At 52.5% G+C, this 22,461-nt stretch overlaps 13 protein-coding genes across 13 annotated transcripts; 8 read left to right on the forward strand and 5 right to left on the reverse strand.

Annotated features, from left to right (window-relative positions):
• Positions 1-17: 17 nt before the first annotated feature.
• On the forward strand, positions 18-1,514 carry HPODL_01495 (putative fatty aldehyde dehydrogenase; the record flags this gene model as incomplete). The annotated part of the gene is made up of 1 exon (XM_014078006.1): positions 18-1,514. One exon carries the CDS (start codon positions 18-20, stop codon positions 1,512-1,514), a length of 1,497 nt encoding a protein of 498 aa, XP_013933481.1.
• Positions 1,515-1,516: 2 nt separating this feature from the next.
• HPODL_01496 (Mediator of RNA polymerase II transcription subunit 11) lies at positions 1,517-1,993 on the reverse strand (the record flags this gene model as incomplete). The annotated part of the gene is made up of 1 exon (XM_014078007.1): positions 1,517-1,993. One exon carries the CDS (start codon positions 1,991-1,993, stop codon positions 1,517-1,519), a length of 477 nt encoding a protein of 158 aa, XP_013933482.1.
• Positions 1,994-2,154: 161 nt separating this feature from the next.
• On the forward strand, positions 2,155-3,255 carry HPODL_01497 (Guanine nucleotide-binding protein subunit beta-like protein; the record flags this gene model as incomplete). Its single annotated transcript, XM_014078008.1, has 2 exons — positions 2,155-2,700; positions 2,839-3,255. 2 exons carry the CDS (start codon positions 2,155-2,157, stop codon positions 3,253-3,255), a joined length of 963 nt encoding a protein of 320 aa, XP_013933483.1.
• Positions 3,256-3,277: 22 nt separating this feature from the next.
• Positions 3,278-4,570, reverse strand: HPODL_01498 (uncharacterized protein; the record flags this gene model as incomplete). The annotated part of the gene is made up of 1 exon (XM_014078009.1): positions 3,278-4,570. The coding sequence occupies one exon, from the start codon at positions 4,568-4,570 to the stop codon at positions 3,278-3,280; it is 1,293 nt and encodes a 430-aa protein (XP_013933484.1).
• A 53-nt stretch (positions 4,571-4,623) lies between these two features.
• Positions 4,624-6,699, forward strand: HPODL_01499 (ATP-dependent DNA helicase 2 subunit 2; the record flags this gene model as incomplete). Its single annotated transcript, XM_014078010.1, has 1 exon — positions 4,624-6,699. One exon carries the CDS (start codon positions 4,624-4,626, stop codon positions 6,697-6,699), a length of 2,076 nt encoding a protein of 691 aa, XP_013933485.1.
• Positions 6,700-6,771: 72 nt separating this feature from the next.
• On the forward strand, positions 6,772-8,541 carry HPODL_01500 (Actin-interacting protein; the record flags this gene model as incomplete). Its single annotated transcript, XM_014078011.1, has 1 exon — positions 6,772-8,541. The coding sequence occupies one exon, from the start codon at positions 6,772-6,774 to the stop codon at positions 8,539-8,541; it is 1,770 nt and encodes a 589-aa protein (XP_013933486.1).
• Positions 8,542-9,638: 1,097 nt separating this feature from the next.
• Positions 9,639-10,403, forward strand: HPODL_01501 (U3 small nucleolar RNA-associated protein 11; the record flags this gene model as incomplete). Its single annotated transcript, XM_014078012.1, has 1 exon — positions 9,639-10,403. The coding sequence occupies one exon, from the start codon at positions 9,639-9,641 to the stop codon at positions 10,401-10,403; it is 765 nt and encodes a 254-aa protein (XP_013933487.1).
• Positions 10,404-10,489: 86 nt separating this feature from the next.
• On the forward strand, positions 10,490-11,482 carry HPODL_01502 (Malate dehydrogenase, cytoplasmic; the record flags this gene model as incomplete). Its single annotated transcript, XM_014078013.1, has 1 exon — positions 10,490-11,482. One exon carries the CDS (start codon positions 10,490-10,492, stop codon positions 11,480-11,482), a length of 993 nt encoding a protein of 330 aa, XP_013933488.1.
• A 554-nt stretch (positions 11,483-12,036) lies between these two features.
• Positions 12,037-13,749, forward strand: HPODL_01503 (uncharacterized protein; the record flags this gene model as incomplete). Its single annotated transcript, XM_014078014.1, has 1 exon — positions 12,037-13,749. One exon carries the CDS (start codon positions 12,037-12,039, stop codon positions 13,747-13,749), a length of 1,713 nt encoding a protein of 570 aa, XP_013933489.1.
• Positions 13,750-15,147: 1,398 nt separating this feature from the next.
• HPODL_01504 (C-8 sterol isomerase) lies at positions 15,148-15,801 on the reverse strand (the record flags this gene model as incomplete). Its single annotated transcript, XM_014078015.1, has 1 exon — positions 15,148-15,801. The coding sequence occupies one exon, from the start codon at positions 15,799-15,801 to the stop codon at positions 15,148-15,150; it is 654 nt and encodes a 217-aa protein (XP_013933490.1).
• Positions 15,802-15,905: 104 nt separating this feature from the next.
• HPODL_01505 (uncharacterized protein) lies at positions 15,906-16,838 on the forward strand (the record flags this gene model as incomplete). The annotated part of the gene is made up of 1 exon (XM_014078016.1): positions 15,906-16,838. The coding sequence occupies one exon, from the start codon at positions 15,906-15,908 to the stop codon at positions 16,836-16,838; it is 933 nt and encodes a 310-aa protein (XP_013933491.1).
• Positions 16,839-16,843: 5 nt separating this feature from the next.
• On the reverse strand, positions 16,844-19,675 carry HPODL_01506 (6-phosphofructokinase subunit beta; the record flags this gene model as incomplete). The annotated part of the gene is made up of 1 exon (XM_014078017.1): positions 16,844-19,675. The coding sequence occupies one exon, from the start codon at positions 19,673-19,675 to the stop codon at positions 16,844-16,846; it is 2,832 nt and encodes a 943-aa protein (XP_013933492.1).
• A 105-nt stretch (positions 19,676-19,780) lies between these two features.
• Positions 19,781-22,390, reverse strand: HPODL_01507 (Pre-mRNA-splicing factor ATP-dependent RNA helicase-like protein cdc28; the record flags this gene model as incomplete). The annotated part of the gene is made up of 1 exon (XM_014078018.1): positions 19,781-22,390. One exon carries the CDS (start codon positions 22,388-22,390, stop codon positions 19,781-19,783), a length of 2,610 nt encoding a protein of 869 aa, XP_013933493.1.
• Between the last annotated feature and the right edge of the window lie 71 nt (positions 22,391-22,461).

Raw genomic sequence — 22,461 nt, forward strand, 5'->3', positions numbered from 1 at the left:
TTTTTAATCTTAAAATAATGTCTCTAGTTGCTCTAGGAGAAATTCCCGAGGCCGTGAACAAACTCCGGCTTAATTTCACTGCTCGTCCGCGCAAGTCGCACGCCTTTGTAAAGGCGCAGCTGCTCTCCCTAAAAGATGCGCTCCAGAAACACCAGGACAGCATCGTTTTGGCTCTACTCCACGATTTCCACCGTTCGCCCCAGGAGACGCTGATTGCCGAGTTTGGCCCGCTGCTGGGCGAGCTTGCCTATCTGGCTGGCAACCTCTCGTCGCTGCTTGCTCCGGAAACTCCCGACGCAATGCCTGTCGCGTTCAGCGTCGCTTCGTGCAAGATCGAGAAGGAGCCGTTGGGCACAATTCTAGTGATGTCGCCGTTCAATTTCCCGCTGCTGCTTGCCCTGAGCCCGCTGGCAGGCGCAATTGCAGCCGGCAACAACGTTGTGCTCAAACTGCCGGGCGACAGATGTCCTGAATTCTGCAGAGTGCTGTCTCGTCTTCTCGCCGAGGCTCTGGATCCGGAAATATTGGTGGTCGTTAGTGGCGGTCTAGAAGAGGCCCAGACGGTGCTTGAGCAGAAATACGACAAGATCGTATTCACGGGCTCTACCGAGGTGGGGAAGATTGTACACGCCAAGGCGGCCGAGTCGCTGACTCCGACGCTGTTGGAGCTGGGCGGAAAATCGCCAGCATTCATCACCTCCGGCTGCTCAGACATCCAAACAGCACTTGCCAGACTTTTCTGGGGCAAGTTTTGCAACGCGGGCCAGGTCTGCGTGTCGCCGGACTACCTGCTCGTCCAGGACTCCGTGTACGACAAAGTGGTGGCAGAAATGTTGGCTGTGCTACAAAAAACGTACCAGGTCTCAGAAACAACAGATTATACGCATCTGGTCAACAGCAGCTCATTCAATCGTCTGGTAGGTCTGCTAGAGAAAACACGCGGTAAGCTGCTGTTTGGGGGCGCGCAAGACCCGGAAACAAATTTTCTGGCCCCAACGGTGGTCACGGACGTCGATTGGGACGACCCGCTGATGGAGTCCGAGATATTTGGCCCTATTTTGCCGGTTCTCAGGTACTCGTCGCTGGAAGAAGCAGTGCAGACTATTCAGAAATACCACGACACCCCATTGGCCACGTACATATTTTCTGACAGGCAGGAAGAGGTCCAATTGGTGGACAGGATCCGGTCGGGAGCTCTTTTGGTCAACGAAACACTGGTGCATGCCGGCATCCATACGTGTCCGTTTGGGGGCGTTGGGACGTCTGGAACAGGCAATTACCACGGAAAGTACTCGATCGAGGCGTTTACACACAAAAAGGTGGTTTTGAAACAGCCGTATTGGTACGAGGTAGCACTGAAAGACAGATATGCTCCGTACTCCAAAGCCAAGAGTAACTGGCTGATGTTTGTCTACAGGCTGCCCAGCATCAGAAGGGTGCGCTACAACGAGCTAGCCACGGTGTTGGCTGTTCTGCTTGCCGGGCTCGTTGGCTATTTTATAGGAAAGCGGTAGTGTCATGTATTTGCGTCGTTCATGTCGATATCGTCTAAGTCGATAGTTTCTGGGACTTTTTTGTCTTCCTGGGGCGATTCCTCAAGCTTCTCGGGCTCGTCCGGCGGAACCTCGATGCTTTTGAAGTCTGCCAGCTGGTCCAAATACTGTATTTCCTCTCTGAGCTTGGCGTCGTTCACCCAGACAGATTTTTTATTTATCTGGACGGGCAAGAGGTCGAGCTCGCCAGTTTGCGACGTGATCTTGTTGTTGATGGTTTTCACCTCTTTGCTTAGACTGACAGCAGCGTGGCTGAGGTCAGAGTAGAAGCCAGAAGCGGCGGTCTTGAACTCGGCCTCGTTCGCAACACCGGCCTGTTTGTGGCTCTTGAGCAGTTCGAGCGTCGTCGACAAGTTGTCCAGCATCGACACGAGCCGGACATCGACCTCTTGGAGCGAGTCGAGTCTGGATTGTATGTACGAAACGTCCCTTCCCGACATTCACCCGTGCACCGGTAAGCAGCAACCGCGTACAGATTGATTTTATAATTGATTTTATCGACGTTAGCAGTCACAGATGCACCCTCGCACCTCTGTAGGTGGCCTGGGGCTAACCTTGAAAAATTGAAAATTTTATATTCAATTCTTCATATAACCACAATATGGCTGACGAAGTTGTCGAAGTTCTAGTGCTCAGAGGAACCCTGCACGGCCACAACGGATGGGTGACCTCCCTTGCTACCTCTCCAGCTAACCCAGATTTGCTCCTTTCTGCCTCCAGAGACAAGACCCTGATCACCTGGCAATTGACTAGAGACGAGAACAACTACGGTGTTGCCAAGAAGGCTCTGAAGGGCCACTCGCACATTGTCCAAGACTGTGCCATCTCTCCAGACGGACTGTACGCCATCTCTGCCTCCTGGGACAAGACCTTGAGACTCTGGAAGCTCGATACCGGCGAATCTGTTGTTAGATTTGTTGGACACAAGGGAGACGTTTTGTCTGTTTCCATTGCCGCCAACTCGAGACAGATTGTGTCTGCCTCCAGAGACAAGACCGTCAAGGTCTGGAACTCTCTTGGTCAATGTATGGCCACCTTGGAGTCCCACACCGACTGGGTCAACGCTGTGAGATTCTCTCCATCTTCTCCAACCGACGAAGCCAAGGCCGCTACTGTTATTTCTGCCGGTTCTGACAAACTTGTTAAGGTAAGTTGAATATTTTATCACCCGGTGACATGATGTATCACATATTTGCTACTTCAGACGGGCAACCGAATGAGACACAAAAAATATCACCAAGATCTCTGATCACCGGGTTTTTCATTGGTTTACTAACTATTCTAGGCTTGGGACTTGAGAGACTACACCCTGGCTGCCGACTTTGTTGGCCACAACGGTTACGTTTCCTGCATCACCATCTCCCCAGACGGATCTCTGTGTGCTTCTGGTGGAAAGGACGGTGCCATCATCCTGTGGGAGATGAGCTCCAAGAAGAAGACTCTGTACACTCTGCAAGCCGGTGACGAGATTAACGCCCTGGCCTTCTCGCCAAACAGATACTGGCTCTGTGTTGCCACTGCCAGCTCCATCAAGATCTACAACCTGCAGGAGAGAACTTTGAAGGAGGAGCTCAAGCCTGAGGTTGCCGAGGGTAAGACTCCAGAGTGTATTTCCCTTGCTTGGTCCCACGACGGCCAGAACTTGTTCTCTGGTTACACTGACAATGTGATTAGAGTCTGGCAGGTCATGACCTCGCAGTAAGTAATATAGCAAAGTATATGTTTTAGACCTGCTGTAATGGTGTTGGGAGCAGCGTCTCGTTGTCGATTTTATCGATCACCTGCACCAGCCCGTATTCGGCAGCCACCTCTCGTGCCCGGCTGAAATACGTCTCTGCCTCCTTCTGGCCCTTATTCAACACCCCCAGCGAATAAAGCGACATCGCCTGACACACATGCGAGTCTTCGTCCTCGCCCTGGTACCGGCTGATGATCGTGCGGTACAGCCGTGCGCTCATGTCGCGCGCCTTCTGGGCCTCCGTTTTTTCGTGCTCCACAAACATCTGTTTCTCCAGCGTGTCTGTGTTCCCGACCAGCCCAATCCGGGAGTCGTGCTGCTCGCTCTTGAAGTAGTACGCAGACGCCAGGTTCAGCAGCGCCGTGCTCATCTTGATTGGCTCCAGCCCCGAGATCTTCATGAAAAAAATGTTCGACTGCAACACTTTCACAGCCACGTCCCCCGGCGCAGTGAACATCGCCAACGTCGCGTACAAATCGCGCGCCCGCACAAGGTCTTCCATGTAGCATGGCCATTCAATGCTCCATTGGCTCAGGAATTTCTTTGCCTGTGGCAGATGCTGCTCTATAAATTTTTTTTTCGCAGACCACGAGTCTAGCTGCAACACCTCCAGAATATCGAGCTCGCCGCGAACATGTAGCACTGGGAATTTGGCAACAGTCTGCTGTTCCGCGTAACCCATCCGCTCCCATAATTCCTGCATCACACGCTTCGTCTGGCCCGCGGGAGCGAGCGTTGCCAATCGCGTGGCCACCACCAGGTCTCGCTGAATCACCTTGTCCTTCCACTCTTCAGGCACCTCATCGTTGACCAGCTTGGCAAAAAGAAAGTCGCTAAGACGCTGGTACACCTCGCGCTGTCTGTCCACCATCTGCAGCTTCTCGTACATCTCTGCTATTTTCAAGACTATGCCCGTGTACCGTGGATCCAAATTATCCATTTCCTCCTTTCTGCACTGCCTGAGGGCGTCCTGATAGTGTTCCAACGCTTTTAAGTAATCGATGTTCTTGCTGGTCTCTAGCCACAGACCCTTGCGCAAGTGACGGCTCACCTCTGTACTGAAAGGGTTCCACGGCTGCCAGATGTATAGTATGCCGGAGGTTGCTAAAAGCACGGCAACTGAGGATGTGATATAGGTCGACCACTTACGTTTTCTTCGCTGCGCCTCCATATGTTCCTTAAACCGCTGCTCCTCTTTCTGTTGTCTGTTCATGATGCTGCGTGTCTGCACGGCCAATTGGAGCGGCCGTGCGCGGGCGAGGGCACCGTATCGGATCATAAAATATTTTATTTTATCTAATTTATTTAATTTATCTTGATTTTTTTATTTTTATGGAGAAAGAAATCACTTTCTTTGTCTTCGACCAGTCGCCGAGCATGGCATCCAAATTGGACGCCTGCTTAGACTTGGCACTTGGGCTGATTCTACGCAGCGCCATGCGTGGCAAGAAGACCGATCTCTTTGGCATCGCCAAGCTCCATGACAAACACACAGATAACCCTATGGACACGATCAGCCCCGGAAACTGGAACAACTGTGTTCTTGAGGGCCCGGAGCACTACGACTGGGACCGCATGGCGCGATTGAAGGACGTTGTCAGAATCAATGCAGACCCTGTGGACGAGCTGGAGGTAGACTTGCCGCGGTCACTGGCCATCGTTCTGCAGAAGATCATGGAGATGAACCCGAAAAAGACAAAAAAAGAGAAGTACACCATCTATGTCATGTCAGATATGCAAAATCCAACCAATTGGGATCAGCTCACTGAGCTCGTGAGCACCGCTGCCATCGGCTACAACGCCCTAATTACGATAGTAAGCTGCATGGCCGAAACAGAGGCCGAGAGCAACGTGGTGTCTGCCAATCTTGACCAGATCGACGAACTGATGGCTCGGCTGCAGAAGAGCAACGGTCGTGCCTCGCTGTCATATTTCTGCGGCCTGGAGCAGTTCCGCGACCTGCTACGCTGGGAAAAGGAGCCTGTGCGAATATACCGTGCTGCGCGATTGTTTACGGGCGAGGTCAGGATGGGGTGCGACTTGTACAGTCTGGACCTGAAGAACTGTGCGTCAGCGCTCCGATTGGACAAGAAAGAGCTGAAATTGTACGCTGGTGACTACGATCCGGTCTCCGATGCTCTGACCGTCAAATTCCAGGCTGACGCTTATCCGCTAACAAAGAGCCAGAAAATGCAGTTTACTCACGAAATGGGCATCCACCAAGACCCCGACTCGGACACTCGCCATCTGGTCGAGCTCAAACATACCACGGACAAGTACGTTACCTTCGAACCGGATAGCCAGTCGACAGAGCCGCGGTTTCTGGACGCGACAGAGGTCCAAGAGGCATATCGCTACGGCTCGTCGACGGTGCCGGTCACTTCGTCGCTGAAGCAGCTGCTGAATATCAACACGTATGCCGGGCTCGACATTTTACAATTTGTGCGTCGCAAAAGTATTCCGCCGTGGTATTTCCACGGAGAAGCCGAAATTCTGCTAAATAACCAGAACAGCTCAGTGCGCGACCAGTTCGGGTTCAACATGCTTGCACAGGCGCTGCTGGAGCACGATTTGGTGGCGATAGTGCGCTACGTCAAGCGGAACGCAGGTACCGCGCGTTTGGCAGCAATGAGCCCGTGCATCGTGCTGACGGACGCTACAAAGTACAAGCACGAGCTGCAGACGGGCGACAAGCGCAAGCTGGAGGAGATGGACGGTGAGCCCGACCATTACGGGTTTTCCCTGGTCGCGCTTCCGTTTGCCGAGGATGAGCGGTTGTCGACGTTTGCGAAGCTGAGCGGGGTGGCTGAAAGCAATGGCGGGGATAATTTGGGCAGCGAGAATTTTCCAAGTGAGCAGATGTTGCAGGAGATGGGCCAGCTGGTGGATCTGATGGATTTGGACGGACCGGGCAGCTTGAAAAAACCGGAAGATCACCGGTTTGTGGAACTGAACGACCCAGAATCGTTCCCTATTCCGACAGAGGAAATGCTTGGTGATGACCCATCGATGTTCCGTGTGAGCGAGTCCACGCGTCGGCTGTTGAGACAGAACTCGCCAAAACTGCACTATATTTCGCACCTGATGCGGGAGGTGTATTTGCGACAGCTAAAAGCAGCACAAAAAATCGGCGATCGCTACGAGACACTTTTTGAGACGGCCGAGAAGATGTCTGAAGAGTACAGCCGATTTGTGGAGGAGCTGTTTGGAAGGAAGTGCGAGTTCCGGTCGCCGGTAGAGCTAGGGGAGCAGACGGCCGAAATCGACGCAGTTTGTAGTCGTCTGGAGCAGCTGCTTGATATCAAGCCGGTTCCAGAGGTTTCGGCAACTTCCAAACCGGCCAACGACCAGCGGACGCAGCCTACGATGTCGATCGATGCGCTGCTTAACAGCGTGCTACCAGGATGAGCGGTGCACGACCGGTAAATAAATATAAATAAAATATTTAATTATACCACCGTAGCACAAGTGCTTAAATTCATGTCGTTTGAAAAAATCGGTCTATTTGCGGCAAGCCCGGCAACTTCGCGCGCGACAGCAGTGCATTTGTCGTATGACGCGAAGTCTGATAGAATTGTCTACGCAAGCGGCAAATGCGTGTATATTCGATCGGTGTCTAAGCCAGACGAGAGCATCCAGTTTGGAGGCCACAACTACCCCGCCACGGTGGCGAAGTTCTCTCCATCGGGCTTTTACGTTGCTTCTGGCGACGAGAGTGGCAACGTGAAGGTTTGGGACTGTGTTTCGGAAGAGCTGATTGTGAAAGGAGACTATTCGATCATCAGCGGCCGGATCAACGACCTTGCATGGGACGCAGACTCCAGCAGGATTATTGCTGTGGGCGATGGACGAGAGCGGTACGGCCATTGTTTCACGGCTGACTCAGGGAACACCGTTGGCGAGATATCTGGCCACAGCGCGCCCATCAACGCCGTGAGTATTCGGCCGTGCAGACCGTACCGGGCAGTGACCGTTTCGGACGACGCTGGAATGGTTTTCTTGCAAGGACCACCGTTCAAGTTTGCGCAATCCGTCCGCGGCCACCACACCAACTTTGTCAGAGACGTCAAGTTCAGCAAGGACGGCAGCTACGCCGTCAGTGTCGGGTCGGACCGTCTAATTGTGGTGTATGATGGCAAGACGGGCGATTTTGTGCGCAAGATCGAAGGTGTGCACTCGGCGGGCATTTTTGGCGTCGACTGGGTTGACGAGCACAGTTTCATCACGTGTTCCGCGGACGGCTCGATCAAATTGACCAATGTCGACGGAGAAACGTCCAGAACGTGGCAGCTGGAGCAAAAGCTCGAAAACCAGTTTGTCGGCTGTGTCAACACCAACGAGTACGTTCTCGGACTCGCGTTGAGCGGCGATTTGTACTATTTTGCCGACTCGTCCGAATCCCCCGTTAGGATTGTGTACGGCCACCAAAAGTCCATCACGGCGCTGTCTCCTGTGGTGGACGGAATCGTCTATTCGGGCAGCTACGACGGCAGAGTCATGAAATGGGACCTTGCGACGAAGACGGGCGATCTGGTCACGGGCCAGACGCACTCCAATTTGGTCGTCAACATCGCAAACATAGAAAACGGCGTTGTCACCGTTGGCTGGGACGACGCAATAAAACATCTAGACTCTGGAAAACTGGCCACTACCACCACGGTGTCGAAACAACCTATCCAGGCCGATTTTGGAGCCGAGTTCGGCGCAGTGATCACCGACGATGAGCTTATTTTGCTCGACCCACAGGGCAGAGAAGTTGCGCGGCACAGACTGGACTACAGCCCAAGTTCTGTGGCTGTGTCTTCAGCGTACATTGTCGTGACCAATGCGGCAACTTTCGCCGTCAATGTGTACGACAAACAATTCAAGCTGGTTGGAACGGCGGCTCCGATGCGTGCACGTCCGTCTGTCTCGAAAATCTCGCCGAACGGGGAATTTTTGGCCTGTGGAGACGTCAACGGTAAAATCCACTGCTACAGGCTGGCTGACCTGTCCTTGGTGACTACCAGATGGGCATTCCATACATCCAGAATCAACTCTCTCTCCTGGAACGCAGACAACGACCACGTTGTTTCTGGATCGCTGGACACCAACATCATAGTGTACTCGGTCAACAAGCCAGCGAAGAACGTCAAGGCGCTGAACGCCCATAAGGAGGGTGTGGCAGGCGTGAGCTGGATCGGCGAAAATGAGCTTGTCAGCGGCGGGGCAGATTCCTGTTTAAAGTTCTGGAAAGTCCAGTTTGTCTAAGTTGGAGGCTGGACATTGTTGAGCACGTCCTCAACGACCAGATCTGCGTCCCATACATTTACCAGTTGCTGGACAAGTTTGGGGTCGCTGCCGTAGAGGAGAGTCGGCTCCATTTCCGGCTTGCTGACCATCCGGATGTGCAACGGGATCACCTTGGCCGCGGCCAGTTTGACCATTGCAGGTGTCACATAGTCCATGTCGTGGATAGCAGCGTAGATCTGAACAAATAATTCCATATCTTTCCATGTCTGGGTTGGCAGTCCGGCAACCACCATTCGGTGCATGCGCGTGAAGACCACGATGTCGTAAATGTAGGTTCTAATTTCACGAACAATCTTTACCTTCTTGGCTCTGGATCGGTAATTTTCGAGCTCTTCTGAGGCTGAGCACGAGGGAGCATTATCTGTCTCAGGAACTTCACCGCGGTGCACTTCGCGCAGCCAAATGAGCTTTTCCAGACTCTGTCTCAAGCTGACCTCGATGTTGTTTTTATTGGCAATCACAGATACCATGCTGAGTCGACCGCCGTGATGTGTATTAATAAATGACGCTAGCTCCTGCTGGAACTTGCTATCGGTGAATTCCAGGCTAACAAACACCACCACTGCCAGCTGGCTGTGCAGAAGTGGGGCGAGGTCTTCAAATGATATGCCGGATTCTAGATTTATTATTCTTGTTTGTTCCTTGAATCCCCAGAGATTGCAGATGTAGCTGATCGTCTCGGCGGTTTTGGACGGCTCAGGGCTCGCCACGGCCAAATGTCGTCCCGCGACGAGCGTCATCCAAAGTGATCTGTACAAATCCTGGTCTATGGTGATGCCCAATTGACGGCATTCTTGCAAACAAGAAAAAACGGTCATATTTAAATATTAATATTTTTAAGGATGGATTTTAACTCCAAGTAGCTGAGCATTGACAACAAGGAAACACGAAAAATCAAAGTTTTTCGGCTTTCATTGTAGTCTTACTATAAAGAGGATCCTCCAGTCACCTCCTGCCGCCTGCTGCCCTTTCACTATTACCACAGTCATGTCGTGCTACGTGGTGCAAAGATGCAAAAAAATTTCAAAAAAAATCCTAATAATTTGTTTTAGATCATGGTGAAGCTAGTGCACAACGTACAGAAGAAACAGCATAGAGAGCGGGCACAGCCGCAGGACAGGGCTCGATTTGGGTTTCTGGAGAAGAAGAAGGACTATCGGCTGCGTGCGGCAGACTATCACAAAAAACAAGCCCAGCTGAAAATTCTCAAACAGAAGGCCAAGCTGCGCAATGACGACGAATACTACCACTCTATGACACGCAGAAAAACAGACAAAGACGGGATCCTGATAGCAGAACGTGAAAACGAGGTTCTCTCGAACGACGAGGTGTTGCTTCTCAAAACACAGGACGCCAATTACTTGACCATGACCAGACAGAGCGAGGCGCGCAAGATCGAAAAGGAAATGAAGCATCTGGACAGCTTCAAGGGAGCCGGATCACATACAGTGTTTGTGGACTCCGAAGAGCAGATGGAACAGTTTGATCCGGTGCAGTATTTTGACACAGACGCCAGTCTTTTGGGCAAAAGAGAAAATCGACTGCGCAAGTCGCAGCTCAGCGGACTTGCCGACGGCGTCTCCGATGGTGCCATCGTGCCGGAACTGTCTCAAGACGGATATTTAAAGCACAAGCTCGAGCTCAAGAAGCTCAAGAAGCTGCGGCTGCTGGAGCAGCGCATGGAGCGCGAGGAGAAGCTGAAAAGGCTGCAGGCGACGGTGGAACTGCAGAAACAGCTGATGAAGAAGGGTGAGAAGAAGAAGGTGCAGACGAAAGACGGCAAAACAGTCTTCAAATGGAAGAACGTGCGCAAGAGATGAGACACCCTTGCACCACGACAGAGCACCCGAGTCACATGCATTTTGCGGAGAAGTATATATAGCGTGTGGAATCGCACCGTTCTCTTATGAAGCTCGTAGTTCTTGGGGCCTGTGGCGGCATTGGCCAGACGCTAAGTCTGCTTTTGCGGACAAACGCACTCATTGATGAGCTTGTGCTCTACGACGTGGTCGACCCGGTGGGAGTGGCCACCGACCTATCGCATATTCCCACTCGACAGAAAATCAGGCATTTCTGTCCGTTGTCGAAAACAGACGACTCGCAGCTGCGAATGGCGTTGCAAGATGCAAATGTCGTGGTCATTCCCGCCGGAATTCCCAGAAAGCCTGGAATGAGCAGAGACGACTTATTCAACATCAACGCGTCGATCGTCCAGCAGCTGGTGAAAGTTTATGGCGAGATTTGTCCGGAGGCGTTCTTGGCAATCATTTCGAACCCGGTGAACTCTACCGTCCCGATTGCAGCCGAGCAGCTGCGGAGCCAGAATTGTTTCCATCCAGAAAGGTTGTTTGGCATAACTACATTGGACAGTCTGAGACTGGAGCAGTTTTTGGGTGAGCTGACCGGGGAGTGGGATGTGCAAGGCCAGGTGTACACTGTCGGGGGACACTCCGGAGAGACGATTGTGCCTGTTTTAGGGAATTGGCGCCTGCGGCTGTCTCCCGAGCAAATCAAAGGCCTAGTAAATCGTGTCCGGTACGCCGGAGACGAGGTCGTGCAGGCCAAACAGGGTAAAGGATCAGCAACATTGTCGATGGCAGCTGCAGCAAACCGTTTCCTGTGTGGGATTTTACGGGCGATTTGTACGGGGGAAACTGTGGACGAGGTTGCCTTTGTAAACGTTTCGCGGCTAAAAGCCGACGATTGCTTTGTTCGCGAAATGATGCACAAGGTGGAATTTTTTGGGGTTCCGATAAGCCTTGGACCCGAAGGCGTTGCAAAGGTGAAATCTCTGGGGAGTTTGAGCGCGGACGAGAAGGAAGCGATTTCGCACAGTCTGCCCACGCTGTGTGCGCAAATAGCAAAGGGTGCCCGTTTTGTGAAGGAGTCTAAGCTGTGACGGGATACGGCTGTGTCAGGTCAAATTGCCTTGCACGGACTTACATCTCCAATGCAGCATGTATGGTGATGTGATCGCAGGGAGGTTGTTTCTTTTTACGCTCAAGAGTCAGATTTATTTTTTATAGCTGAGTAACGCAAGGATATACACTGTTACCGAGGTGGCGCATGGATGCTTAAGTTGGGACAGAAAAGCAGGCCAGCATGAACGGAAGGCGGCTTGCTCCGGTTATGAGAGTGGGGCCACAAGCAAGGCTTTTCACGTTAGCCCATTCACTAGCACCAGCCCATGCGTATGTTTCAAAACCAAAGATCGTCCCCCCTGACACATCGAGTCAAACACACCGGCTGTGCGTCTTTGGCGCCCTTTTTGTCAACTTCGTTCGTCTATGCTGTGCATTGCATAACAAAATATTTTCTTATTGATGCTCTATTTTAACCCGCATGCATGATACAGCATGGAATTCTGACCTTACCAATTGCACTGGGGGTAGTAAAGCGTGTTGATACGCTCTGTAAAATAAATTCTTGCCCATCAATTATTATACTCCCTCCATGGCGTACGTTTGGTCCAACGAACAAGAGCAGCCTGGCAACACTGGCTTTCGCAGCCCACAGCTTCCAGCGGAGGTGCAAGAGTTTGTCCATACCTGGCTTGCTTGCGGGAACTTGGCCTTGGAAATTCGCCACGCGAACGATATTGCTGCTCGCAGTTATCACAACGTTCTCAAATATGACCCTGCCAATATCAACGCTCTACACGGCCTCACTACCGCCACGCTCTCCAGACCGCTCTTCGAACTAGACTTCAATAAAGTGCACGAGCTCATCGAAATACTCAACTCAGCCTTCAACCATTTTGTGCCCCTCAGAACCCACCCAGAGCTCAGGCGTGATTTAGCTAATTGCTACTTTGTTCTCGGAGACCTTGAGAAGGCGCGTTCCATCTTGCTCACGACGCTGGAGATCTCCCAGCCCACTGCCTCCATCTGGTTCACTTTGGGCCAGACGGCCCACCGAATGAACATGCTGCCCGAGGCCACCGAGAGCTTCAATCTTTGTCTTAGGGCGGCGTCAACAACGCCCGAGCTTGTAGAAATGGCGCGCAAGGCGCACCTCGAGCTTGCGGCTATTGCCAACAAACAAAACAAAAGAGATCTTGCGGTATCGGAATTTACCGCAGCCGTCTCGCTCCCGCCGCCTCCTTACGACCAGTTTAGGGAATATGGGTTTATGTGGGGGCTTTTGGCCTTGTCTCACGAGAAAGCTGGCGACCTGAACGCTGCTGTGGCTACATGCTTGAAAGGTTTGGACACTGTGGGCGAGGACTCGATGCTCCTCCTGCTGCAGGCGCATTTTCTTTTACAGCAGAATTCCTCGGCAGACAACCTTCAGAACGCCACGAATCTCTTGCAACGGGTGATACAGATCAGAAATAGAGAGTCTGAGCCCTCCTTCCTCTCCCATTACCTGCTTGGACGCGCATGCATCCTGCAGGACGAACCCACAAAAGCATACAAATCGCTACAAGTTTCTCTGAACCTGGCACCACAATCCGCACTCCCATGGCTGACGATTGGCAGCTTGTACCTTAGGCTGAACCAGCTCACTGACTCCCTGAACGCATACTCACAAGTGATCAAGAACGCACCCAAGAACCACCAAATGGCCAACGCATTAGCGTGGGAAGGTCTTGGACAGGTGTACGAGAAATGTGAGAACCAGTCGCAGGACGCTATCGACTCCTACACACGTGCCGCCGAGTGCTACAAACTGTGCAACAGACCAGAAATGGCCGAGAAAATGGCGGCCTTTGTGCGCAACTTGGAAAACGGTAAGCACAACCAGCAGTCGCTGCCGCAGGACATGCCTCACTGGGTGATCAACGAATCGCTTTGGGAACAAGTGTTTGAGAATTTCGAAACTCCTACGTTCACTACTGTGCAGCTAGTCCAGGCCTCTTCCGAGACACCCACCGCGATCATGTCAAACTCTCCACATGGTGCAAAGAGCGGCAGTCCAAGATCCCCGTTGCAGGCCGACATGACCCCTGTGTACGGCCCTCAAGCTCCGCCGGCAGCATCTGCTAGAGTTAATCCGATGATTCCACCTCATCCGCGCGCTTTTTACATCTCCCAACAGCCAATTCACCCGGTTATTTCACCCCACTACCGGCCATTTTTACGAGGGGGCCCGGTGTACTCCTACCCGCCGCTTTTCACAGCTCCGCCGCCTGCAATTGAGGCTGCGGACATGAACTACCACTAATTTATATATGTCATGAATAACGAAGCAGAACACAGTTCGCGATCCCGATCTCTTTGCGCTCAGTAGGAAAACTAATTATGCGATGAGGCTGAAATGGACTATTACAGAAAATGAATATTATGCGCCTGGCAGACTAAAAAAAAAAAAACACCTTCCGCCAAAGGTGGCAACTATGTGCAGCTCGGCCTTTAAACAATACTCTTGGCACATGATGTTGGTCGAGCAATGGAATGCTCTTAGTCAGACTTAGTCAGGGTGAAGATGGTTGCTAGACATTGGGCAAGTAGAAGTGAAAGGTATTTTTTCAGTAGGAGGCAACGCTAGTCCAATGCAATTTCTAATCCGCAAGCGCAACTCGGCGGTCACCGCCTGGCTTAGATGTGAGTGAAGGCTGCGGATCGAAAGTACGTGTCGTTGCCAAAATCGAGCAATCAGTGAGTGACAGTGCGAGCTTATGGTATTTCATATGCACTTTTTGCACACAGCACAGAATTTTTTCTTCTTTTCAGCGCCCGGAAACCGAACAGCAATGTACATGATTTGGAGGCGTGAAGTTGATCGCTCAGTGTTCAGCAGGTGCGCGTGGCCAGAAGGGTATGTTTATTTTTTTTTGATCCCGGTTCAGTAATGTGGAGGATTTCGAGGTTTTGCGGATGCCCACGATACAGGACGGCGTGCGTATGAGAGATCACGATCACGGGGAAGTTTTGGTGAGTCGTGGCTGTTTACTGTGTGGTTCTCTCGCAAATACCGCTCGCCAGAAGCACACCCCCAAGGAAAGCACCGGCCCAGACGAGCGTGACTATTGCAGGCTTGGACACGCGTTTATGTGGACAATTCCCCGATGGAGATCCGAATTCTAAAACTTCGACGTAGCAACGTCTCGAAGATGCATTGAACAATAGCGCTGAGATACCTGCATATTCCAGAGGATCGGAGCCTGCGGAGAGGCAAGTAAGGGACGCCACAGAGCCGCGTGCCTCGTGCTTATTGATTGACCCAAAACTGTGCTCTGTAACGCAATACGGCAGGGCATCAGTACACGATAGACAAGACCTGCATGTACTATACTGAGTGTTTTGAGAACTGCATTAAACTATGCAACCGCTTAGTCGCACATTTTAAAACTGTACATGACACACTAAAAACCACGCAGCAGCATTGGACTCAGATCCAGAACCAGTCCCTAACTGCATTCGAACATCGCTGCACCGGTCCCGCAACGTTCGAAGTTCCGGCCCCTATGCCGTTTCTCCGACCGATGCCCAAATTCACTGCCTTGTTCCTGCATGAGCATATGCGGCTTTCTGCACACGGGGCACATGGGCATGGGAGTGAACATGATACAGTAGTGGCAGCCGATTTATCCCATTTCAGCCTTTTTAATGAGCTATTTACCTAAAATTTGCCGTGGGACAGGTTCTTCAGCATGTCCCTACCTGTGAAGTAGATGGTTCTGGACAGAGTCACAAAGTCCAAAGTCGAGCTGAACGTATCAAGGAACCCAAATGGAAGCATGGCTGGGATCCAGCCCTGCGCCAGCTCCAGCGCAAAAGAGCCTGGTGGCATGGCATACTGCTTAAACTCGCCCTTGGCCATATGGTGCTGGTCTCCAGGCAAATACACGGACTTCTCCAGTTGGGCTGGGAAAGCAGCGTGCTGCTCTCCAGTCAAAATCGTGAAGTAATCATCCGCAAAATGGATACCTGTGTGGCCCTCTGTTCCAATGGCAGTGCCGAAAAAAATCACGTACTCCGAGATGGATGCGTGCAGAATAAACATCTGGCCCATGGCTCCGCCGGCGTTGTTGAACACCCAGTCGTCGAAATTGAGCTTGTTGATGACCTGCTCGCCGTACACCTCGGACATCTTCTCCTGCACCGCGTACATGATGGCTGTCGCGTTGTTTGGGTGCGTTTTGACGGCGTCGGCGCAGATCTGCTGTAGCTCAGTCTTGTCGAAAATGTAGTTTCTTGGAAGCCACGTGCTGAAGAGCTGGTTGAGGACAATATACGAAACGATTGGAATAAGTGCAAGATGGACGAGCTTCATGGTTTTATTTTTTTTATTTTTTTTGGCGAGTTAAACGATGTAGTACGAGATTCGGGCGGTGAAAAAAGATCGCCAGAATTATTTGATTATTTAATTTCTTTGCCATGTCTCATCGTCTCCAACACGCAAACGAACAAGAATTGGAACAGGTGGCACGATTTATATTTTGCCACCGGCGAGCTCCTGACGGCCACTTTGACTCCCCACTCGTGAACAGTGCCATTCGTCTGCACATCGCAGTCGTCGCAGACCATGATCTGCTGGACTCGCTGCAGCCAGCTCTTTTTGCGGAGAACCGTCCTCTAGCGCTCGAATACCATTATTTGAGGCTTTTGTGCGGCCAAACCGACGACAGTGTCTATGATGCCGCTTTGGAACTTCTGGAACAGCTCACAGAACAAGAAATACACCAGTTCCCCGCCGCACTCATCGTTTGCAACTTCAAATACCTCTACGGAGCGTACCTCGCTGGACTGAACAAAAACGCTGCCGCATTGCCATATTTATTGGAGACATATTTGAGCTCCCAGCTGGACTTTTTTGCTGGCCCAAAGCCAGACTTTGAGCGCAACTTCCAGCTCGCCGTCCAATCTTTGCTGCTAATTCCGTACGGCTACACAAAGCTGGACGCCCTGCGACAACTTGTGGGCCAGTTGGACAACCAGCCGTTTGCTGTCGACAAAACCGTTCGCACCCTTCTCGCCAACATGAAAAACGAACAGGTCTTCCCCATAGACCGCCACATAGTCTCCCAGATCGTGCCGTCGCACCGTCTGGACGAAGCGGTCCTGCTGCTCATCCAGTACAACATAATAGCGTCCTCGAAAACGTTCAGGACAATCAAATTGGCCACGCTTGTCCGCATTCTGGGCCTGCAAATATCCGACTCCGAAATGCTGGACTTGGTGCTCGGACTCGTTTCTGAGCGCAAGCTGGACGCTGCCGTGGACGAGGTCGACATGAGTGTGCACTTTGCTCGTCCAAAGCGGCCCGACCCACTTTTTTCCACTCTACAACTACTGGACAAACTATCCTGATCGTATCAATTCACCCGAACACGGCCCACCAGCAAGTCGCTGATGTCGCGGATGTCCTGCCAGAAAATGTTCTTGCGGACTCTGCGGCCTTCCTCGGTTTCGTAGTCGTATAATTGTCTAATAGAGGTGAATTTGAGGTGCGACCGCTCAACTCCCAGCACACAGGCCGTCTGGGCCGCAGCCGGCGAGTTCACAAACTCGCCGAACTCGTTCTCCGCGGCGGCAATCGTGTCGTACATTTTCTCGACAAACTGCACCGCCTGGATTGCAAACCGTGCGGCCCTCGTTCTGTCGATCGCAGATGGAATGCCGCCCTGCTGCGCGTGGCCCGGAATAGCCGTCTTGGCGTCGAACCGCTGGTTGGCCTCCGCATTGATGATGTCAGCGATTGTCTGCGTCGTGAGCACGTCCGAGGCCTTTTCGCTCTTCAGCAGCAACCGACCCGACTTGGCCTTTCCTTGGTCGTTGGCAAACGACACTTTCAGCGTCTCGATATCCTGCGCCAGCTGACTCAGCGTCATGCCTTCTTCCGGCACGTACGACGCGGTAGCCCCGCAACAGAGCTGTGCAAAGGACGCAATGTAGCCCGAGTTACCTCCCTGGCACTCCACCACAAAACATCTGTTTCTGGTGGCAGCAGCAGATTGCTTGATAGCGTCGCAGTAGTCCACCAGCGAGTTCAGACACGTGTCGGAACCAAGAGAGTATTCTGTACCAGGAACGTTATTCGAAATGGTGGCTGGAATTAAAACCATCGGAATCCGGAACGCAGGGAACCACTGCCGAGCTTTCTCGAGCTGGTTCAGCGACACAAACGCCTCGAACCCGCCTACAAGCACCAGCCCGTCAAACTTGTGCTTGTCAAACTCGTACGCAACCATTCCCAAGTCCGCTTCCTCGGGTGTCTTTCTGTTCGTGCCGATCTCTGACCCGCCAAGCGAGGCCCATCCCTCGATCTGCAGCCAGTCCAGCGTGTGCACGGCGTCGTGCCGGGCAAGCCCTGTAAATCCGTTGTTGATTGCGTATGGCGTGTGGCCGCGCGACATGCAATACGTCGCAAACGAGTACACGGCCGAGTTCATGCCTCCAGCAGGCGCGCCCACGTTGATGATTGCAATTTTCTTGCGCTGCTCCACAGGAAGCGACGGCTGCCGGAAATCGGCAGTGTTCATCGCCATGAAGTTGTTCAGATGCTCCACAAACTCCGAGTCACGCAGTGAGATCGCCTTGGCGAAATCCTTCGCGTTGATCGCCTCGGCCACCGACTTGGTCAGCTTGACGGCCTCAACCAGCGGCTTCCGCACAATCTTGTTCTCCACCACAGCAATCATCGGCGACGGCGTCTCGGGCGTGCCTTCCAGAACGGCGTCCACCGCCGCGACTCCTTGCATCGTCGCCAACAGCCGGTCGTACGCAACAGCGTTGCCGCCGCGCTGCACGTGACCCAGCGTCGTGATCCGCGTGTCGAGCTTCAGTCTCTCCACCAGCACGTCTCTCACGTCCTCGCACGTGATCGGGGTCAGGTCCGACGCAATCGCGCCCTCGGCAACCACCACAATCGTCTTCCGCTTGCCACGCGCGCGGTGCGCAGCCACAATCTGACACATGTGGTCGGACCAGTCCTTGCGCGACGACGGCTTCTCCGGAATGAAAATGTAGTCTGCGCTGGTCGCAATGCCCGCCATCAGAGCCAGCCAGCCGCAGTGGCGACCCATCACCTCGATCACAAACGCTCTCTGGTGCGAATTGGCCGTAGCGTCGATGTAGTCGATGGCCTCGCAGATGCGCGCCAGCGACGAGTAGCAGCCGATCGTCGCGTCGGTCGACGACATGTCGTTGTCGATCGACCCGACCGTGCCGCAGATGTTGAGATGTTTGTGGTTCTCGTACTGCTGGCTCGTGATCTCGCCCTTTTCGTGCAGCTCCGCGATCAGCGACGGCCACTCGGCACGGAACAGGTCTGCACCCGTCAAGGATCCGTCACCGCCGCACACCACAAGCGCGTCGATCCCGGCCTCAATCATATTTTTGCACGCTGCCAAGCGGCCCCATCTCTCCTTGAACTCCATGCATCTGGCCGTTCCGATGTTGGTGCCGCCCTCAGCGAGCCAACCACGCACATCATTCCAGTGCATTTCGCGAATATACTGCGGTCCGCCTTTCACCAGCCCCGAATAGCCCTCGTACACGGCAAACGCCTTGCATCCTTTGTAGATGGCAGCACGGATAATGGCCCTCACGTTGGCGTTCATACCTGGCGCGTCTCCGCCGGACGTCATCACAGCAATGTTCTTCGTGGTGGAGGCGACCTTGTTGGCCACGCTGGCCGAATCCAGCAGCGTGATGCGGTTCGCAGCTTCTTTGTACCGCGAGTGGTTGCTGGTTCCAATGGTGTTGCCTATATCGGTGACGCCCACCACAGAGCCCAATGGGTCCACCACGTACACCTCATACGGGTCCAGACTGCCTGGCCGGGCCTGATAGGCCACCTTATTTTTCTCTAAAGTCTCAATTAGAGAGTCAATTCTGTGCGTGGTATAGCAAACACAGCTCTGGAGCGTTCTCCAGTCGACTTTCTGTTCATGGGTCAGCAGGTTACGGATATTCGCCGCAACGGTCTGCTCATCCACGGACTTTGCCGGATCGAGTCGCAGCTCAATTGTGCCCTTGTCCTCGGAATTGGCAGGCGTGTTGAGGATGCAGCTAGTGCTAGTTTCGTCCGAAACTTCAAACCCTAGCACGTCCTTGTAGAAGGCGGCCGTCTGGGAAAAGAGCGCCTTCGTGGGGGCGTACAGCACCACCACAGAAACACCGTTAAAAAGAGAGTCGACTTGCATTGGCATCAAACGGGAATCTCGTCTCCTTTTTAAATGCTAACGTCACTCCACTAAAATTGATACTCGGACGACTGTGAAGAGATTTTTTATATATGACATGAATAATTAATATTTATCTCCATAATAGTGTGCCGCATACTCCTTCAGCCATTTTTCGTGGATCGGCACACAGGTCCTCATGAACTCCTTGCTCGTCAGCACAAGCTCGTGGTAGATCACCAGTTTTGGCGGCGGCTTCACGCCGAACAGCACCGACGACGGATGGATCCACACCGCCTGGTTCTTTTTCATCGACCGGTACGAGTCGCCGGACCGGCTCAGCTGCGCAGCGTTGACAAAAAACCCAGCCACAATGCTCTTCAGCACGTTCACTAGCAATCGATCGTGTTCCAAAACCGGCTGGTTTTCGTCCAAAAGCCCCATCCGCTCACACATACGCTCCAGCTGCTCCCGAATGTTGCGCACCCTCTGTAGAGTCTTGTATTGTACAAAATTGTCCCGACACCACTGCACGGAGTACCCGTTCTCAACAAACCGGTTCCACACCTCCAGCAGTGTCAGATGATCGCCCCCCAGCGTCTTGGTGAACTGCTGCTTGGCCTTGTCTGCCTGCTCTTTTCTGTCCCGGGGCCTGTAGAAAACAGAACCTGCCTCCTGCAGCATCGCGACGATCGACAACACTTCGCTGCAGCAGCCCAGCTCGCCACTCGTGAGCAGCGTCTTCGACATCATCGGCTCCGTCGGAAACTCTGCCATCCGCCGGCCAATCCTCGTGAGCTCGCCGTTCTCGTTCAGGCCTCCTAGCGCGTAAATTAGTTCCAGCCCTTTGATCAGAGCGTCCGAGGACGGAGGGTCGAGAAAATCGAAATTCAGCAGGTCTGTGATACCCAAAGAAAGCAGCAGCAGCACAACGCTCGCCAGGTTTGTTCGGAGAATCTCAGGCGTCGGATTCGCCGCCAGCTCGTTCAGGTACGACCATTTCGTGTATAGACGGTAGCATTTTCCAGGACCCAATCTTCCGGCTCTTCCTGCCCTCTGGTCGGCAGATGCTCTCGAACACGGGCGTACCTCCAAGCTCTCCATGCCCGTACTTGGATTAAAAACGTTTTCCTTCACAAAACCGGTGTCCACAACGTAGACGATCCCGTCGATAGTCAGCGATGTTTCTGCAATATTGGTAGCCAGAACCACCTTGCGCGCACCCTCTGGAGTCGGTTCAAAAATGCGGCGTTGCTGGTCTGAGGGCAGATTTGCGTATATTGGACAGATTAGCATTTCTGGAATCTGATCGCCTAGTTTTAGACACGTCTCGGCCAGATTGTCTGCCATGCTCTCAATCTCGTCCTGGCCCGTTAAAAATACCAGAATGTCTCCAGGATCCTGTTTGAGATGGATCTGGAAGACGGTGGTAATGGCAGCATGTAAACAGTTTGCTTCCGGCTGAGACGTGTAGTATATGTCAACGGGGTATCTTCTTCCCGGGATGTCGAAAATGGGAGCACCGTCAAAAAAATCACTAAATTTATGCGCGTTCATGGTGGCCGAGGAAATCAACAGCTTGAAGTCCTTCCGGTAGGAAACGATGTCCTTGAGCAGCCCGAGAAGCACGTCGGTGTGCAGCGTACGCTCGTGTGCCTCGTCGATCATGATCACAGAATAGGAGAGCAACTCTGGGTCGGTAAGGAACTCTCGCAGCAACATACCGTCGGTCATGTACTTGAGTACAGTCCGCTCGCTGGTCTTGTCCTCAAAACGGATCGTGTATCCAACCTGCTCGCCCAAAGGCGTGCCGACCTCATCTGCCACCCGCGCAGCAACAGACATGGCAGCCACCCGCCGGGGCTGTGTGCAGCCAATTTTTTTGCCGTCCTTGGTGAAGCCTGCTTCATGCAAATATTGCGGCAGCTGCGTTGTTTTACCAGAACCAGTCTCTCCAACCACGATGAGCACCTGGTGGTCCTCAACAGCTTTTATTAGCTCGTCTCTGTACTGGTAAACCGGAAGAGATTTCCGCGTTTCATCAATGGTTTTGATGCGTTCTTCCTCCTCGGCGATCATTTCACGGAGCCGTTTCTGTTCGGGGTCTTGCTCGTCGCTCACAAAATCGACTGCTTGAGACTCGTCAAACACAAACTCATATTCCTGCTCTTTTGGACGGGTATCTCGCACAGCCTTTTTGAGTTGCTCCTGCTCCCAGTCGATCACCTTGTTGTCGTTGTATTTAGAATGCAATGCGTCCTGCTTCCGTCTTTTATCTATCTTTCCATCTTCTGTGAAATAATCATCGGGAAGCAGGTAATGGTTTTCCATATTTTGCTCTATTTCCCATCGCTCCTGAATCATTGTGAAAATCTTCTTTTTGAACTGGTATTCATTCTGCTCCCTCCTAGTCAGACGATCCCAGCCGATCTGCTCTATTTCGCGCTCAAAGTCCTGCAGCTCGGCCTGAAGAAGCAGGATTTTTTTCTCCTCTCGTTTCGAGAGGTATTCTTGACGTGCCAGCCGCCGCAGCTCGCTGAAATCAGCCGGTTCCTCATTGAGTTTGATTTTGTTTCCTAGTTTTAGCTCATCAAGATCGTCCAATTCCACCTCCGTTTCTTCCTCCACTTTGTTCTCCACTTTCTCCATAATACTCTCTTTTTCGGCAACCGGCTCATCCTCCTCCTCGAATTCTCTCCGTCGCCTTTTGAATCTGCCGGTCCTGACCTCACTCATGAAATATATATTTTTTGTTTTATTTTATTTTATTTTATTTTATTTTATTTTTTTATATTTTATTTAAATGA

Source organism: Ogataea parapolymorpha, chromosome VI, assembly GCF_000187245.1.
Source record: "Ogataea parapolymorpha DL-1 chromosome VI, whole genome shotgun sequence".
In the NCBI taxonomy this organism is placed as follows: domain Eukaryota; kingdom Fungi; phylum Ascomycota; class Pichiomycetes; order Pichiales; family Pichiaceae; genus Ogataea; species Ogataea parapolymorpha.